The following is an 18,974-nucleotide window of genomic DNA, read 5'->3' as shown; positions in this document are numbered from 1 at the left end:
AAATAAATAAACAGAAAGGCATAAACCTGCCTTTATCCCTACATAAATATTCCTTCAAAAGTCGTAATTATTCCACTCAAAGGGAAAGAAGATACCCAAGAAGACGTTTAGTGGCTCTGTCACTTTGATCTGTAATGTCCACCCATTCCCACCAGTCAGCATGTGGCTCAGTTTAAAGCCAAACTTCTTGACGCTGATCCTCGGTCACTTTTTTTTTTTTTGAAACTATAAACTAATGGCAACGTGTCATAAATGCTCTCATTGTTGCTATGACATAATGGCATGGCCGGCAAGTGATGTGCACTCCAGACTGTGCTGACGCATGGTATAAAATACTTAATGCTTGAATGCACTGATATGGAAAATGGCTCTTTTTGTAGATATTCTGATGTACTCGTCTCCTTGACCATTTGCTTAAATGTGCACCCATATTCACTATCAATCAGTTTAAGGGTTGTTAAAGGATTAGTTCACCCAAAAACGAAAAAGCTGTAATCATTTATTCATCCTTGTCATTTCAAACCCATTTGAACTTGTTTTTATTTTTCCTTGGAACTCAAAATGAGTTTATGTACTGGTTGCTCTTTGCAATTATTTAGGACCGGAGATTTTAGGCTTCATAAAGGAAAGGACAGCACCATAAAAGTATCAAATGACTTACATGCTGTCTCACGATAGCTTTGTATGATGAACAGATTGAAAGTTATTTACTCCAGTGATCCGTTAACTGCGGTAACATTGAGTGATTTTGTTGTTGCCATCATAGCAACTTTCTGTTTGTCATACAAAGCCATCATATGGCTTCAGGAAAATTGGAATATAGAGCATATGTCATTATTGATCACTTTTATTGATTCTATATGGTGCCTTTTGGGGGGCTTCAATGCTCCGGACTCCATGAACAAAATAAGTGAGTAACGTAGTCTCGTTTTGTGTGATAAAAGTCCAAAAGTTTTTGAACAGCATAACAAAAAGATGACAGTTTTTTATGGTTTGGTGGGGTGGGGGTACTAATCCATCAAAAGAACACAGAGCTCTTTAACAGCCATAAGTTTCTGTCCTTTTCCAGTGGATTGCTCCTATCATGCACTGTTCAAGAAATCTTGAGCGGAAATCATGATGAATGCCTTCGAGTGGCAACTCAAGTGGTCAAGCAGTGATTCCTGAATGCTTAGTATTTGAAGTCTAGTACGCTACTTGCTGATTGGATTGATCAGCAGCTTGAATGAATCTCTAAAATCACTTAGAACTGAGCCGGTGGTCCTCCAGCTCATCTCCGCTGCAAATTATACAGAAACGGAATATAATTTATTGAAGCAAATCAGAATCTTTTTTTGAGAACCAGCCGTTGAAGAAATTGCCCACCCCTCTAAGACTCCCTGGATGGTTTATTTTCTCTCCCTTTAAGGAGTGAAATGTTACTTATGCATGAAGTGTTCCAAATGAAGGAACCTTAGACAAGTGGAAGCAGATGGCAAGAGATGGGAGATGAGTCCCTTACACATACTCTATCTATTACTGCCTATGCAACTGGAGATATAGCCTACACACTCACACAAACTAACTGACTCATACTATGTGTTCCACAAGTGTACATGAAAGAGACATAATACATAACAAATATGCAATATTTAAGCCCTGAGGTCAGGATTGGCAAACTTGCATCCTCATGCGAAATAGTGTTTTTTCAAGGATTTTTTTTTTGTGTGTGCACATTTTTGCAATCATAACAGTTGTTCTGTCTGTTGCAGTGGGAGGAAATCAGTGTGATGGATGAGAGGAACACCCCAATGCGCTCCTACCAGGTGTGTAATGTGATGGAGGCTAATCAGAACAACTGGCTACGCACGCGCCACATCCCACGAGATGGAGCGCAGCGCGTCTACATCGAGATTAAGTTCACCCTGCGTGACTGCAACAGTCTGCCTGGAGTCCCTGGCACGTGCAAAGAAACTTTCAATATGTACTACTACGAGTCCAACAATGCCAACCTGTGGTTCATCAAGGAGAGCCAGTATATAAAGATAGACACTATCGCAGCCGACGAGAGCTTCACGCAGACTGACGTGGGCGATCGTGTCATGAAACTAAACACAGAAGTCAGGGACATCAGTAACTTGAGCAAGAAGGGTTTCTACCTGGCTTTCCAAGATGTTGGAGCCTGCATCGCTTTGGTGTCCTTGAGGGTCTTCTATAAGAAGTGTCCTCTTGCCGTTCTGAACTTGGCCCAGTTTCCCGACACGGTGACAGGGGGGGATTCAGCTTTGGTGGAGGTTAGGGGATCTTGTGTGAATGACTCTGAGGAGTTTGAGGCGCCGAGGATGTACTGCAGTGGAGATGGCGGATGGCTGGTGCCCATTGGACGCTGTGTCTGCAAGCCAGGCTTCGAAGAGAACAAGGACTACTGTCAGCGTGAGTTTTCTATTCAGTTTATTGTACTCCTGTTTTGGGAACTTTAGATACAGTACAGTGGATTTAGATTTAATACAGTTAGATTTAATACAGTGGTATTAAAAAGTATTTAGACACGTCTGTACTCTTAAGTTATACTTTAAAGATGTTGGGATCCACACAATAAATTGGGACACTTTTCCCAGTCATTTCAATGGCAATTACCCTATTTTTTGGTTACCGGACAATGTTAAAGCTTTTTTTTTTTCTTTATTGGTCGATATTGGATATTTTTAATTGTGCATGCTCATTCCTCCTATTTTACATTTATATTGCCTTTGCCATCATCTAAATCTCAAAATGAACACTAATAATTTAATAACACTGTTAAATGTAATCTTAAATATTGCAAATCTCAAAATGAAAATCCTTTTTTTTTTCATACTGTGGATTTTATTGTGATGCCTAAATTTACTTAGCATCCACTTGCATTTAAATGTATTTATTTATTTATTGTTATTTGTTTTTTATTTAGACAACATAGTACAAATTCTAATATCTGTAGCCATAACATGAATTTAATTTTCAGCTTTGGTCAAAATTGTAATATTAGTGCATCCCTATTATATATATATATATATATATATATATATATATATATATATATATATATATATACAAAGGTCATTTTTAATTGCATGTCTGAAGTGTATGCAATCTTTCTTTTAAATTAAAGATGCTTTCTTACAAAAAGCAACGCCATTCATATTTTTAGTTTGGCTAAATTGTCCAAATACTTTTTAGGGCCACTGTATAACAAAACCAATGTTTTTTATGACTTTATTAGGGGATTTATTGGTTAATATGGCACGTTCTGTATGAAATATCCACAATCTGTTTTTTTAAGAGTTGAAGTTCCTTTGTATGCTTAGTGAGCAGCGTGTATGTGTGTGTTTGTGAGCAAATGCAAATAAGTTTGCAATGAAAGTAGCTGAGGGCTTCTGTGACTCATTCAGATTCACTCCGTGCCTTGTTTCCCTGAGTTGGGGAAGGTAGTTATGCTCCAGGATACAAATTATTGAGACATAGCATTCCAAAGACTATTTGTTCTGTTTACTTGCTTTGCAAATCCATAGGCCTCCAGCAGGCAGTCTTGCTGTTGAGTGTGTGCATTCATTGGATGAGTTTGTAGAAGTTTTCTTCAAAGTAGTCTATGCCAGATGTTTTTTTTTTTTTTAGTAAAAAAACTAATAATACATATTTACATTCTAAATTTTCATTAAAATATTATTTATTAAGCAAATTCATTATTCAAATGCTATATGAAACATTTTGGTATATTTTTGAACAATGCATTTATGTATGCAGTATATGAAGAGTTCAGATGCAAAAGCCTCTAAGTGCCATTTGAAATTTTCTTCTAAAATTATCATTTTTATCAAGCTTGTATATTTAAGTTCAGTAATTTCACTTAAATGGCAATGAAGATTACCTATTAATTGTCATTTAAGTGAAATTACTGAACTTAAATACACAAGCTTGATAAAAATGGTCATTCTAGAACAAAATTTCAAATGGCACTTAGAGGCTTTTGCATCTGAACTCTTCATATATATATATATATATATATATATATATATATATATATATGTGTGTGTGTGTGCGTGCGTGTGTGTGTGTGTGTTTGTGTGTGAATAAAGAAAAATGCATTGTTCTAAATATACCAAAATGTATATGTATGTCTTTTTTATTATTTATTTTGATCCGCTGGGATCAAGCTTGCTTAAATTGCTCATACTTCGTCTTACGTTATTCTTTTGCCGTTTTGATTTCTGCATAGCCTGCAAACACGTCAAAACATTAAAAAGTACATTTCTAGCAACCCACACAGCTTCTCAAAGTTTCAAACCTCCTGTTGATTGAATTTGCAGCTTTTCTGCAAACTCTTACTGATCTGTATTTGCATGTAGCATCATTATGCATTGTACTTTCTTTTATCAACTTTGAGATTTAGACGACTTTGGAAAGAGAGGTGGAACTGAGTAAAGCATGACGGGCACCTGTGAGTGTAATTGTGGGGATGTTGTTCTTTTTCTTTGTGCATTGTGCTGCTTGCTTCCTATCTAATGGTTGCTGAAGGGGTTCATGTTGTTTGCTAATGGATAGGCTAAAGCAACACAGAGGGACCTGCTGAGGAGCTAATGCCTACACCTTCATGATGAAATGTTTACGGATTTCATACCACTCGCTATCATCTCCATTTTTTTTTCTCCATTTTCTTCTCCATTGATTTTGTGCTTTGCTATGATTTTTTTAGTTAGCTTAGCTTATGCTAATTTAATGGTATCAAGATCCTGATATTTGTGAATTATAGTAGAAAGGCACTACACACCTAGTTTATTTCTGCAAGTGGCATCCTGTTAAAATAACAGAAAACTAGTTATTTTGTGTAAAAAATCCACTAATATATTTTGCAATACCGATCAATTAGGCAAGATTTATCTAGATTTGGACTCATTTCAAACATTCCCATGATCACGACACACCCTTTCCACCTCCCAGAGTTATCCTTCCCGTCCAGATCCAATGCTACCACATCTTTAAAGTATTTGATTGAAAAGTAAGCTTTTGATTAATTAGTTTCCCTTGTAAAAAATCATTAGTTATTAACTTAGGGGCCATTTACACAACACCGGTTTCAAATGAAAATAGAAAACTTGTAATGTGTTCTGACCGTTTATTTCCACGACAACAGTGTTTTGGTTGCCAGAGATGGCAAACTTTGACGTGCGTTTTTGAAAACGACGCTACTGACACTCCGCTACTGATGGTCCTTCATCTGATATGGATACAGCCCGGATCCGGTTGACAATAGTAAACCTTGGGATAAACTGAGATTAGCGTAGATGCCATTCTTCTTATGAAATAACGAGTATATCAGCTGTTATGGGAAGTGTTCCCGGTCCGGCTGACCTAATTTATCCTAATAATAATTTAACATGATTTGAATTGATAATATGCTATGTGTATGCCAGGTTAAAGAGATGTGTTTTTAGTCTAGATGTAAACTAAGGCCACGAGAACGCTTGCGGGTGAAAACGTAAAAATATTTTATCGGATGTGCCTTTCGTTTACACGGCGACAGCGTTTTTGAGGCTTAAAAACACAAAAAAAGTGAAACCACCCTCCAGAGTGGAAATCTTAAAAAGGCTCCACCGCAGGGGCTCCCGTGTAAAGGGTAAAAACGCAAAGGTGTGCTTGACAGTGAAGGTTGTACGCAGGCGCGTGGACGTGGTGTTGTTGTAGTATGCACTCCTAGCCGCCTGAAGTGCATACTACATTGAATTTCACACACTTTTGCGTCACCATTTGCACGCAGATTTCCCACCCAAAATGCTCGTCTAAACGCAGAATAAAAAGTGATAACGCAACGCCACTTTTGCGTTTTCTCTTCAGAATCGTTTCCGTGTAAACATAGCCTGACAGTGCGTGTCTGCTTCCTGAAAAAAAGCCGAAACTTGGTGAGCACCCCCTTTGCCGTCGATATGGGCGAGCTCCGCATGCAGACTTCTTCCTGACAGTCAAAGTGACGTTATACTGCGAAAGTGCAGACACATTGGAAGACAGTGTGTAGGGTGTCATTTGGGACAGGGCCAAAGAGTAATCGTGATCATAAATTTGAACATATACAATATAATTAATTGCCTATAATTACGAAAGAATCCAAAAGCTTTTAAATATAATTTGTCCTCCCATTTCATATTTTTTTCCTTAACCATGTACCTTTAGGGGCTCCATAGAATTCGTTATCTCCTTTCTGAATTCGAAATTCGTCTTATGGCACCCATATTTGAAACCTTCCCCCCTCCTCATGCAGCAGGTCAAGGAATGGTCACTCTTTGCAAAATAATCTTATCAGAATTTTAACGTGCCAGTGTAATGAATTGCTTTCTACCAGTCAATAAACCTTATTCAAGACAAAGCTAGCTGTATCTTTTACGGTTGAAGCATTCATTCAATCATGCGAGAGGTCATTGGAAAAGAGAAATAAGAACTCACTGAGAGGCCTTGGTAACAGAGCGCAAGACTCAATAAATAGAGATTGACCGTGTTGAGCTGTGTCTCAGTGTGGTGGTCCACAGGCCAGCATGACGAAATGGCTAATCTTGGAGGTCTATTGGCAGCACAAGGCCAGAGGTCACCTAATATATGGCCTTATCCTTCATCTCAGGCAGTGAATTATAGCTGGATGTGTGTGGGTATGTGTAAGCACAAGCTTTTTTTTTTTCACCATAGTAACTGCATTACACATCAGGTCGGCAGACGGCTTTTCATATTTAGTACATGAGTTATCCCTGTAAGCTCTGATTATATTGAGGATTTGTGAATGATCCTCCATCTGTATTAAGCTGGCAGGCTCTCTAGAAATGGTTTCTGCTTGTAGTACAATAGTTGCCTTGGAGATCACGCAGTTGTTTAATTGACAGGTAGACAACTCACAGATATTGGAAAGCTTAGCATGGGATTAGGAATCACGGAACTATTGCTTTGTGCCGTAGGCCACTTTGGGTTAGCGTGGAGCCTTATTGTTGGGAGATGATCGACCACGATAGAACCACATAATTAGAAACTCAGATCTTTTTTCAGTACCGGAAAAAAAAAAAAAAATGTTTAATTCCAACAACATTCTAGGCTTTAGCTCACTAAGGCCTTGTCCACACTAATACTGTATGTTTTTGTTTGAAAGTGCATTTTTTTTCTCTCTGTATTGGCCTTTTACCCACACTGAAACTGCATTTTTGTCTTGCAAAAAGTTAGCTTTTTTAAAATTCTTTCCCAAGTGGATAAATTTGAAAATGCTGTTTTTGCATTACAGTGCGGACTTTGAAAACTGAGGTATTTGAAAACGCTGACGCATGGTTAGTCATAACGCGCATTGAACCGATAGCTATGTATGAGATGTTACTCTGCACATTCTTCATATCACATTCTTGCAAAGATGACAGTCATTTTCATCCCCCCCCCTCCCCCCAAACACACACAAAAAAATAACTTTTGGGTTTTACCATTTTCGAATCCATTCAGCCGATTTTCTAATATTTAGAAGAATAACAGTAACCAGACAGTTTCTGGTCTCATTGACTTCCATAGTAGGAAAAAATATATACTATGAAAGTCAATGAGACCAGAAACTGTCTGGTTACTGATATTCTTCTAAAAATCAGAAAATCGGCTGAATGGATCGGTAAAACTCAACTGTTTAACTCTAGGGGAGTGGTAAAATGAGTCTATTTCCAACAAAAGTGGAGTATCCCTTTAAATGTGAATGTGACATTTTTGGATAATGTCTCATGTTGTTTTGCATAAGTTTGACAAAAATAACTGTGACAAGTGACATTTAAGCACAAAATTCAATAAGATATTATTTAAAGAAATTAATAATTTTATTAATCAAGATTGCATTAAATTGATCTAAAGTGACATGGTACAAAAGGTTTCTATTTCAAATAAATTCTGTTCCTTTGAACTCTCATCAATGAATCCTGAAATTTTCCTGAAATGAACCTATTTTAGCATCTTAGAATGATTTCTGAATGATCATGTGACAAACGAGTGGACTAATGCTAACATTTCAGTCTTTTTGTTTTTATGAGGCTTTTTTTCTTGCACTTGAAAGCCCTTTGTCGCTGTTCATTTTCATTGTATGGAAAAGTGTAGTATGAGCATTCTGCTAAACATCTCCTTTTTTGTGCCACTAGAAAGAAGAAACTCAAACAAGTTTGGAATGCCATTGAGGGTGCGTAGGCCTAAATGAAGACAGAATTTTCATTTTCGGGTGAACTAAGCAATTAAGTATGTGGGCAAGGACGTTTAGAATATTTTGAGAGTAGTGGGAGTGAAAGGTCTTTTACTTTTCTCTGATGAAATTTCAAAGCAGAGTGAAATTCAGGGGTAAAAAAAAAAAAAAAAAAAAAAAAAACGAGAACACTTAATTCTTTTCACAGTTTTTTGGCTGTGGGCCAAGGTGACATTGTATTCACCCAAACGGCAAGCTTTTCGAACGTTTTCGAGGACTTGAGTGCTGGCTACATTTGGAAACATTGCTTGACTAAAGCCTGCACGGGCCGTTATGTTACCTCTTCTGTACCATTAGTAACTTAAAATGCAGTGAGCTGTTGATTTTTCTCAATGAGTCAGTGGAAGCAAAAGGTGTTGGTTTCTCACACTTTCTCCAGTGTTTATGCCCAGGAGAGCTGAATCCACTCTCTCCTCAGAGCCAGCGCTCAGCAAACAAAAGGTCAGAGCCCTTGGAAAAGCGTGTCAGCTGCACTGAATAGCCTCCGCGGTGAAACTGTCAGCAGGCTAATGTATTAAAATGAGGCTTTTTTGCTTGTCTTCTTTATGCAAGGAAGGTGCTAATGGACTCATTAGCCGGGCCCGCTCTGCCTCTGAAATGGCAGCCAGTTCTAATTACTGACATTTTCCATAGTGCTGTTTTTGTAATATCCGTGTTTTTCTTCAGCTGTTCCATGGTCGAGTTTCAGTAATGGTCATCCCTCCTTCCCGGCGCAGGCTCTAGCGACGCTCAGAGACCACTCAGGAGATGAAACTGCTGGTCCCTGTTTAAATATTCATAAGGACTCATGGATCCAACTGTCTCTGAGAAACGTGAATAAAAAGGCTAAGTGCTTTCATTTAAAAAAGGCAACAAATAATGGAAAATGATGACATTCAATTAGGCTTTGCTACATGCTGCCCGTCAACATTTCTCATTTGGAAATCAGCAAGGAAGTCCATTTGAATGCTGATCATCAGCGTATGTTTGTTCAAGTCTGTGTTTTTTGACAGTCTTGCATAAATGTGTTTTAAAAGGGGCAAGTGTGCGTTTGGTTGAGCGGTGTTGTCCTCTGTGCAGGGAAGAGCGCTTGTACATTTCCATAGAGACTTCTGGATGTAGCACATTCCCTCTATGGTTTTCTCAAATGACGCATACTGTATTGTTTATGAAATATTAATATCCTTGTAGCCATGTAAGTTTTTCATGCGCTTTTTGGGTGTAATGACATTTATCGGAAAGAAGGCATGTCTTTTTGTGACTGGTGAGTAGATATAGGGCACCGCTAGACTATAGACTATAAAAAAAAATATATATATATAAATTATATATTGGTCATTTGCTTATTTTCTATTCGCTTTCGATAAATCTAGACTAGAGCTTTCAAGCTCCAAAAAGCATCATAAAATGACAATAATAGTCAGTAAGATGCAATATTGTAAATCTTCTGAAGTTTAAGCCGTTATTTAAAGGGTTAGTTTTGCCAAAAATTCTGTCAGAATTCAACTATTCAGTTTCTTCTGTGTGGGCCGACATGAGTTCACCTATGTAGCAGCGCAGCTTTTCTGGGTTGACTATTGGTGGACGCCGGCCTGTGATGCTGGCCAATACTGAGCCCACGTTCTGACGTACAACCCAGAAGCGCTGTGCTGTTACTCTACGTGAACTCACTCAGAGGCCAACACCGAAGAAAATGAATAGCCTAGTTGAATAAAGTCATTATTTTTGCTTGTTTTTTTGTTTTTTTGTTTTTTTTGACAGCACAAAAAGTATTCTCGTTGCTTGATAAACCTATGGTTGAGCCACTGTAGTCACTTGGACTATTTTAACAATGCCTTTAATAACTTTCTGGGCTGGCAAGTTTCAATTACATTGGAAGCCTATGGAGAAGTGAGACAGCTCTCAGATTTAAAAATATCTTAATTTGTGCTCAGAATATGAACGAAAGTCTTACGGGGTTGGAACAACATGAGGATGAGTAATTAGGCATAATTTTCATTTTTGGTTAAACTTACCCTTTAAGAATGATCTTCTCCTCATGCGAACTGTGACTGAATGATTGAGTCAAGTTGAACTCAAGGAATGAATCAGTTGGATTTTTGAACTCGATCAACTTATTCATTAAAAAGACCGTTCGTTCACAGTTCACAAGTATCATAGAATTTCAGTGAATAATTATGTTTTTTTTTTTTTTTTTTTGTCATTATTAAAGTTTGAAAGCCTAGACAGAAGGGGTTGACAGAATATTGTTTAAAAATTCATCTTTTTTTCACAGAGAAAAGAGGATTTTAAATGGGGGATTTTGAATGATATGAGGTTGAGTAAATAATGTCAGAATTAAAATGCTCTGGTGAATTATCCCTTTAAGTAGATGTTATGAGAATCCGTCTGCAGTTTCGCCAGGAATGTAATGCAGGTCATCATTTACTAACTTAACACACAACTTGAATGCTGTTTTTATTATTGATTCCTTAATGTATATTTAATGCTGGATCGGATGTGGAATTTACCGATTTTAAATTGGCTGAAATGTACTAAGATGCACTTAATGAGTTTACTGTAAATGTATCATATGTTTTTTCCAGAACGGCCGTCTCCTGAAGCTCAGATGAGTACTTTTTTTTTTTTTTTCTTCGTTTCTTTGTGCTTCAACCTGATGTGTGACCTTTTTTTATTTCTTTATATGGCATGATGAATTGGGCCAGCCCATAACCTTCACACCCCTGAAATCAACATGCTTGGGCTGTGTCTCTTCAGTCTCATGAGAGCTCTCATTAGCACAGTCCTCTTTCAGTGGGCTTCATTCACACAGCGTTGGGGGTCTATCTGATAAGAGCTTCTGTTCTCAGGTCAGTTATTGTGTTGCTGCTGGCTGCTCTTATCAGCTGGATGAATAAAGCTAATGTGTTTAGTGTTTTGGATGGGTAGACTGCTTATTTCTTTTGAGCTCTCATTTCTTACATTAATAGAATAATGGTAATTTGTCTTTGCATATATGCCATGTTGAAGGTAGTCTCATAGAGCCAGACTTCTGAATATTAACAAGGTATGAGCCATTTATTACTGTTGATCAGCTGATTTTATTTGAAAATTAATTTGTATTAGCTGATATTGAATATTTAACTGTGCAATCTTATTGCCCCTATTTTTACATTTTGATTATTTGACGCCATCTAATAATGTACTAGTAACACTGTTAAATGTAATCTTAGCAACGTGATTGAATACAGTCATACATTTTTATACCATACATTGTTATGATGCCTAAATTCACTTGTAGCATTTTAAATGTTTTTTTAGTGTTTTATTATTAATTCATCTAATTTATTTTGTCAAAATAGTATAGACTTCAGTTGATTTATCGATTATCAGCCTTAACAAAAAATAAATAAAACATACACTCACCTAAAGGATTATTAGGAACACCTGTTATTAATGCAATTATCCAATAAACCAATCATATGGCAGTTTCTTCAATGCATGTAGGGGTGTAGTCCTGGTCAAGACAATCTCATGAACTCCAAACTAAATGTCAGAATGGGAAAGAAAGTTGATTTAGGTGAGCATGGCGTGGTTTTTGGTGCCAGACGGGCCGGGTCCGGATTTTCACGCACAACCATTTCTAGGGTTTACAAAGAATGGTGTGAAAAGGGAAAAACATCCAGTATGCGGCAGTCATGTGGGCGAAAATGCCTTGTTGATGCTAGAGGTCAGAGGAGAATGGGCTGACTTATTCAAGCTTAATAGAAGAGCAACTTTGACTGAAATAACATCTCGTTAAAACGGAGGTACTGTATGCAGCAAAGCATTTGTGAAGCCACAACATGCACAACCTTGAGGCGGATGGGCTACAACAGTAGAAGACCCCACCGGGCACCACTCATCTCCACTGCAAAAAGGAAAAAGAGGCTACAATTTGCAAGAGCTCACCAAAATTGAACAGTTGAAGACTGGTAAAATGTTGCCTAGTCTGATGAGTCTCGATTTCTGTTGAGACATTTAGATGGTAAAGTCAGAATTTGGCGTAAACTGAATGAGAACGTGGATCCATCATGCCTTGTTACCACTGTGCAGGCTGGTGGTGGTGGTGTAATGGTGTGGGGGATGTTTTCTTGGCACACTTTAGGTCCCTTAGTGCCAATTGGGCATCGTTTAAATGCCACGGCCAACCTGAGCTTTGTTTCTGACCATGTCCATCCCTTTATGGCCACCATGTACCCATCCGCTGATGGCTACTTCCAGCAGGATAATGCATGTCACAAAGCTCGAATCATTTCAAATTGTTTTTTTTTTATTTTTTTTTATTTTTTTGAACATGCCAATGAGTTCACTGTACTAAAATGGGCCCCACAGTCACCAGATCTCAACCCAATAGAGCATCTTTGGGATGTGGGGGAACGGGAGCTTCGTGCCCTGGATGTCCTTCCCACAAACCTCCATCAACTGCAAGATGCAATCCTAACATTTCTAAAGAATGATTTCAGCACCGAATCAATGTCAAGGCGAAAGGGTGTCAAACACAGTATTAGTATGGTGTCCCTGTAGTATGGTGAGCAGGACAATTTTATCGCGTGGAGCTATGTCTTCTGAGTGGGTAATACATCATACGCAGTATCATAGAATTATGTAGAATTGCCATAAAGCAGTTTGTGTTTCTCGCTCATTCTCGCTCGTTCTCGCTTCTCACAAGACATCCTATTTCCAACTTACCTGGACGTTAGTTCCGATGTTGCAAGGATTGTTTTCCACCTAGGGATGCTGGGGGAGCGGGGAAAGTCAGTACAGGTTATTAAACCATTCAAATGATTTCTAAACGATTTTATTAAGTTGAAATAGTTGCAAAGTCCCCCTTTAAATTAGCAACAAAAATTGCAAGCTTCAATTCAATGACGTTCCAGCTGAAAGTTTTTCAGCAACACTGTGTTGTACTGATTCAAATCTTTCCAACCAGATTCCCAGAAAATGCATAAAACCAACCAGTCAGATTGAGGCTTAGTGTTCGGAAAAAAAAGCTCTTGCATCAGATGATCGTTGAAACTACTTTGCTGGAAACCACAATGAGATGTTTTTAGCTGGGTAGATATTTATAATGAATGTTTTGGGCTGTTCCTGTGTACAATTTTTAGATTCTGTCTAATGTCGCTTGAGTTTGTTTCTATTTTGACACGAGGCTGTGTATTTATAAGATACAGTCAGTGTGTTATTTGCAGACTTCCATGTTACCCAAGGTACTGATGTCGGATAGTGTCTCACTAATTAAACAGAATAACTGACTTGTACAAGTCCCTCTGTGCTGTGTAGATTTCAGCCATCCTTTCTCTCTCCAAGTAACCCTGCACGTCCAATGGCAAAAAATAACCTGATGTGCACTGTCACAGGGATTATATCATTATGAAATTGATATTTGCTGTCAAAACAGACCACTGGATACATATCCTCAATTGCACTCATTGCACACTGTTTTGGTTCTGTCTCTTCCTCTCTTTTTTTTTTCTATCACGTCTTTGAGTTTTTTTTTTGTTTTTTTTTTCTCTCTCTCTCTCTACCTGACCCCTGGAGGCCTGAAGCAGGCCATTCATGCTGTCTGCGTCTGCCACAACCAATTACAGTTCCAGCAGAGACCAGAGCAGCCCAGACACCTGTCATCCTCCACTCCTCTGTCCTGGAACGCAATATACTTTCTCTCTCCACTGACTCCCTCTGACTCCTCCTGTGTGACGTGGGCTGATCGCCTCCTATTTAGACTCTTTTATTCCACCTCTACAGTCAAACACTCTTTCAAACATTACGTCATGATTTATTTTGTGTGCAGAATCCACGAAACTGAATGGAATCAGCGTGATGCTTAAAAACGAGTGAACAGGTTAGACTGGTGAACAGGTCATATTGTGATATCAAGATCAAATCACAGTCTTTGTTTTTGATATGATGATTAAATTGAGTAATTCTGCTTTCAGTTCATGTCAGAATAACCACATGTTTTATCTACCGTAGCTACACAATTTAGTTTGTGGGTATAATTTTGTAATTTTCACTAAAAAATAAAATAAAAATACAACCCAGGCTCATTGGGAAAACTTGCCTGTGGCGACACTTCTGCAAAAATATGGCATGTCTAGTGAGCAGTGTTGTGCAAGTTACTTCCAAACTGTAATACATTAGGTATTACTTGTTACTGTTATTTAAAAGTAATTCATTACCTTACAATATTACTGTCCCAGAATTGTAATGCGTTACATTACTCATGTATTACTTTTGAGTTACTTTCACCAAAATAACTAAGTAGAACTTAACTTTTGGCTGAAACCGAAATTGCGATTCGCCACACGACTCAGATCCACGAACCTACAGAATCGCGACACACCTCTTCCAACTCCAGCGTTATTCTCCTTACCGTCCAGATCCAATGCTGCCTTAACTTTAAATTAGGCTTTTAGTATTATTTGAAGTTAACATTATAAAATACATAGACCTACACCACAAAACTAGTTGAGGATAAATTATTTAAAATTGGGGAAGTCCAGAATTATGGACATGACATTTGCAGTCAAAACTTGAAATAAAAATTCTCAGAAAATTCATGTATTGAAACGTATATAGGCTACTTCCTTAAAGGACTCCAGACATTAGACAAATATCAGTCTATGTTTTATTTTTAATATTAGGGAAAAGACACACATTCATGCGTGACAAAAAAATAGGAGGCAAAATATATTTTTTGTTATTCTGTTAATTACACTGCACAAATCGGATGAGGAAGGGTTGGCTCTCCAGTCTCCATAGAACTTAAAATATTCATTTTATTTTAGTTTTCGTGTTCGCATTTATGAGGAAAAAACAATGTTACAGACGCGACCGCTCTGAACTGGCACTAAAAGACTGCTTTAAAACTTTCACACAGTCTGTTGCCTTTAAGAAGTAAAAGCAGACAATACACTGTAATACAACTGTAATACAAGCCTCACTGAACATGTAACGAGTAAAATATTACTGAAAATTGATTAGTAATGCCTTACACTACTGCGTTACAGCAAAAACTAATATGTTACTGTAATGTATCACTTTTGTAATGCGTTACTCCCAACACTGCTAGTGAGGCACTAAAAGCATGTTCAATTGTATCTGATACCGATGAATGTGAATCTGGCAGTGTTTCACTACTTTGGTTTGGTTGTACGTACCGCGACAGTTCTGAATTGAAATGTACAATAAGTGGTGCTAAAAGGTTAATGCTCTTTGAAAATAACGTACGTCCTTCACCAAACCCTAACCTTTCCTAAGAGTGTTAACAAAAGCAAATGTGATTTAAAAACACATTTGCTATAGCAACCATGCCATTTTAGTTTGCTTCTACAAGTCTTTGAGCTCTTTTTTTGGGACTCAGTATTGCGTGTGCAATGTTGTATCAGGTGAGCTACTGAGCCAGTCTACTACGGAGCTGGTTCTGTGATGCAAATGTCAAAATGTTTTAGTTTACAACTGATGCACTATGGTAAAAGTGTTTAAAGGATCATAGCATTGTGCAAGGAAATTGGTGAAAATAAGTATTAATCGCTAATCTGCCCAGTCAAATTGTTTTTGTGAAAAGGAATTAAAGTTGTTGCTGTTTTACTTCCTCTAGTTTTTTTTTTTTTTTTTTAATGGAAACTGCAGTGATTTGTATGTATTGGTACATTTTTTTTAATTTTTTTTTTTTTTGAGTTTTGGGAAAATGTTGGTAGAGACACATCTTTCCAATGAGCCTGTTTAAAAAAAAAAAAAAAAAAAAAAAAAGCTGTAAAACTGGATGGCACTGGTTGCAAAGAGAGAGTTGAAAAATAGAAAAAAATATGCTAAATTCCTCAGTCCATCCAAATTCAGATCAAAACCATTTGTCATACCATATGTCACTTCATATTTATGATTTCTGAACTCAAGTAAGAACTTCCCATTGTGACCAAGTCCTAGAGGCAGCATACACTGTAAAAAAAAAAAACAGTCAGATTGGGAAGCCTTTTTATAGTGTTATGTTCTTCTTGAGGAAATCTCTGTGACGTGTTGTGTCATTTCTGGCTGGGTCCAGCAGCAGACACTGGGTCAGTTTGCTGTAGAATCCCTAGATCTTTCTATGTCGTCAAACTGACAGCAGCAAACAGATTCTGGTTGCTGGTGAAAGTGTGTCCTGGTTGATTTCCTGTGCAGGGGTCCCTTTTACTAGCGATTAACACTAGGCTGATTTGATTTCACAGGGAGAGTGGGTCATGGCTCTCAGTATTGAAAGAGCTGATTTACTCAACAACTTTGAAACTGCTAGTTTAAAGGTCTGGTGAGGACACCAGCATCCATAGGCACATGGTCTGTAACCACCAATGTTGTTCTTTTCAAAAGGGAAGACTGAGTCTGACTAAGACAATAATAAATTCTCCAGCCTTTCCTCTTTTTAGTGTCCCTGCTCTCTTTAGTGTATTTGTGACTTTTAAAAAGTATTTGAACAGTGTGTCAAACATTAGTGGATTATGTCCATAGTTAATGTGGTTATTGTGGTTAGACTGCTTGGAGATCTGTGTGAACTCCAGGGGAACTGATCCACTAAAAATCATAGTTGGGTGAAAGTCATAGAGATGGCTTATAAAATAGTTTGATCTGAGAAATACTATAGGTCTAGCATCATTTGTTTGCCTATAGTTGTGTTAATTCAGTGATATTCATACAAATTTATAGTTCTAAGTGTCTAAATATTTTGACTGAATTTGAGAACAATTTAAAACAAAGAAAAACATTTTGATGCAAACTGAATAAAACATATTTAAGATGCTGCACTATTTACTTTTATGTAATAATATTATAAATACACAATTAATATAGTCTTTGATAACGTAGTCTTAGATTACAAATGTAATATATTCAGGCTATACCTATCAATTGCTTTTAGTTTATTTTTTGACCAAACTTCTTTATAACATAGATCTGAATAGGATTTTTTTTTTGTTTTGTACCACAAAATAACTAATAACTTACTATTTTAATTTAACATTTGCTTTTCATGGGAAGTTCATGGAATGAAATATCCAACAAATTGTCCATATTTTATTTTAAAGGTCCTTAAAAGGCCATAGTTTATTTTAAAATGTCAAAAAGTTGTATGTATTACCCCCCTCAAAATATTACCAATATTCTTTGTTCAAAATAAGTCTTATAAGTAATACAGAGGTCTATCAAATCTTTGTCTCAGATATGTGCTCTATTAAGTTTTGATCAAATCTCTCAAAGAGGAATGACTCATTTGTAGCTCATAAGAAAAACAGACACATTTTAAAAGAGAGCTCTGGGTGATATATGAACTCATGATGATATATGAACATGTTAGAAGTTAAAACAGATGTTATGAAAGGTTTTTCTTTAGTCCTGCAAAGCACATTTTAATCTTTTGGGGGACATTTTTAATCGTCTTTTGGCAGATTATGTTCATATATTCCCTCTTCCTCTCACCAGCGTGTCCTGTCATATATCAGAGGAGGTGTGTGTGTTAAATCTGTATGTGTGGCAGTGTGGAGCAGCAGTCAGTCAAGACCTACCTGATCCCTGTTAAGTTCATCTGAAACAGCGGAGGATCTTTGAAGGTCAAGTGCTCCCTGAGCAGCTACATTATTCCTGAGCTCCTCTCGCTCTTTCTTTCTTTCCTGTGGTAGAGGGTCAGTCAGAAGTCGGAGACCTCTCGCTGAAAGAGAGCTCTTGAAGCTCTGTGTGCGCATAGGGGCAATTTTACCTCATGCCAGATGTTTAGTAGGGGGGACTGATGGGTGATGTGGAACGACTCCTTGAATAACAATCTGAGGGCCTTTGCCAACCCCCCTTTGCTCACATCTTCACAAAGCTTCAGTGTTAGTCACTTCTGGAATCAAATACACAGCTGCACCTCATTTTCAAGACTACTACATAACCCTCTCTTCCTCCTCCTCCTCATCATAATCTTATTCTCTCAGACTCTGAGCAAGTGAAATGAATAACACTTATTCCCCAGTATTTCAAGTATAGGGGGGAAAAAAAAATAACTGAAGAACGTGCGTAGCAGTAAATGGGTACAGTTGGAAAACCTAAGGTCCAAATAGATCCCATGGGACGATGCAGCCTTAATAGTTGTGCAGAACACCACCGTTACATTAATGGCTCAATACATATTTTTGCTGTAATTCAGAGCATCTTTGCTTCTATGGTGTAATATTAAGGATTGTTGTGATCCAATGACACACACACAAACCAGTACCAAAATACTAATGATTTTTGTAAAGGTCAACATGAAACGCTGGTTGCAGCCCATTTTACTTTTGTAATATGATGTATTTTCAAGTGAAATGGGGGAAAAATGTAGCGCAGGACATTTATTCATTGGTAATTGATTGGATTATGAATTCGGACGTTAGTTATCGGTGGAGGAGATGAAAAATAAGACAAAATCACCTAAAAAGGAAAGTTTATTTCAGAGATAGAGCAATTATAGGTCTACACTTAGTACAATTTTAGTGATGGATTAGTCTGCAATAAGACTAGGCTCGTTGCATAAAATACTTATTGTTTGATCGCAGAATTGTTGGATGGTTTCTCTCTCTCTCTCTCTCTGACTGGCAAATCTTTAACACATCTCAAAGTAAATATCCCTTTTCTAAACTGTGTACTTTTATAATGTTGTGATTCCTAAATCACTGCTATTGTAGTTCACTTGTATTGTAGAGTTTTGTTTATATTTATCTTAGAGGACATAGGGTAACAT

At 37.4% G+C, this 18,974-nt stretch overlaps 1 protein-coding gene across 2 annotated transcripts in view; it reads left to right on the top strand.

Annotated features, from left to right (window-relative positions):
• epha4b (eph receptor A4b) overlaps window positions 1-18,974 on the top strand; it is a 134,171-nt gene that overhangs the window by 24,510 nt on the left and 90,687 nt on the right. For both annotated transcript variants that reach the window (XM_039654694.2, XM_039654695.2), the window contains exon 3: window positions 1,752-2,412. In XM_039654694.2, the coding sequence (XP_039510628.2) occupies window positions 1,752-2,412 (661 nt within the window). The remainder of the gene's footprint in view (window positions 1-1,751; window positions 2,413-18,974) is intronic.

The sequence above is a fragment of the Pimephales promelas genome, chromosome 5 (assembly GCF_988280905.1).
Source record: "Pimephales promelas chromosome 5, fPimPro1.hap1.1, whole genome shotgun sequence".
Lineage (NCBI taxonomy): Eukaryota > Metazoa > Chordata > Actinopteri > Cypriniformes > Leuciscidae > Pimephales > Pimephales promelas.
The sequence above is the reverse complement of the archived record's forward strand: the minus strand, read 5'-3'. Positions and strand labels throughout refer to the sequence as shown.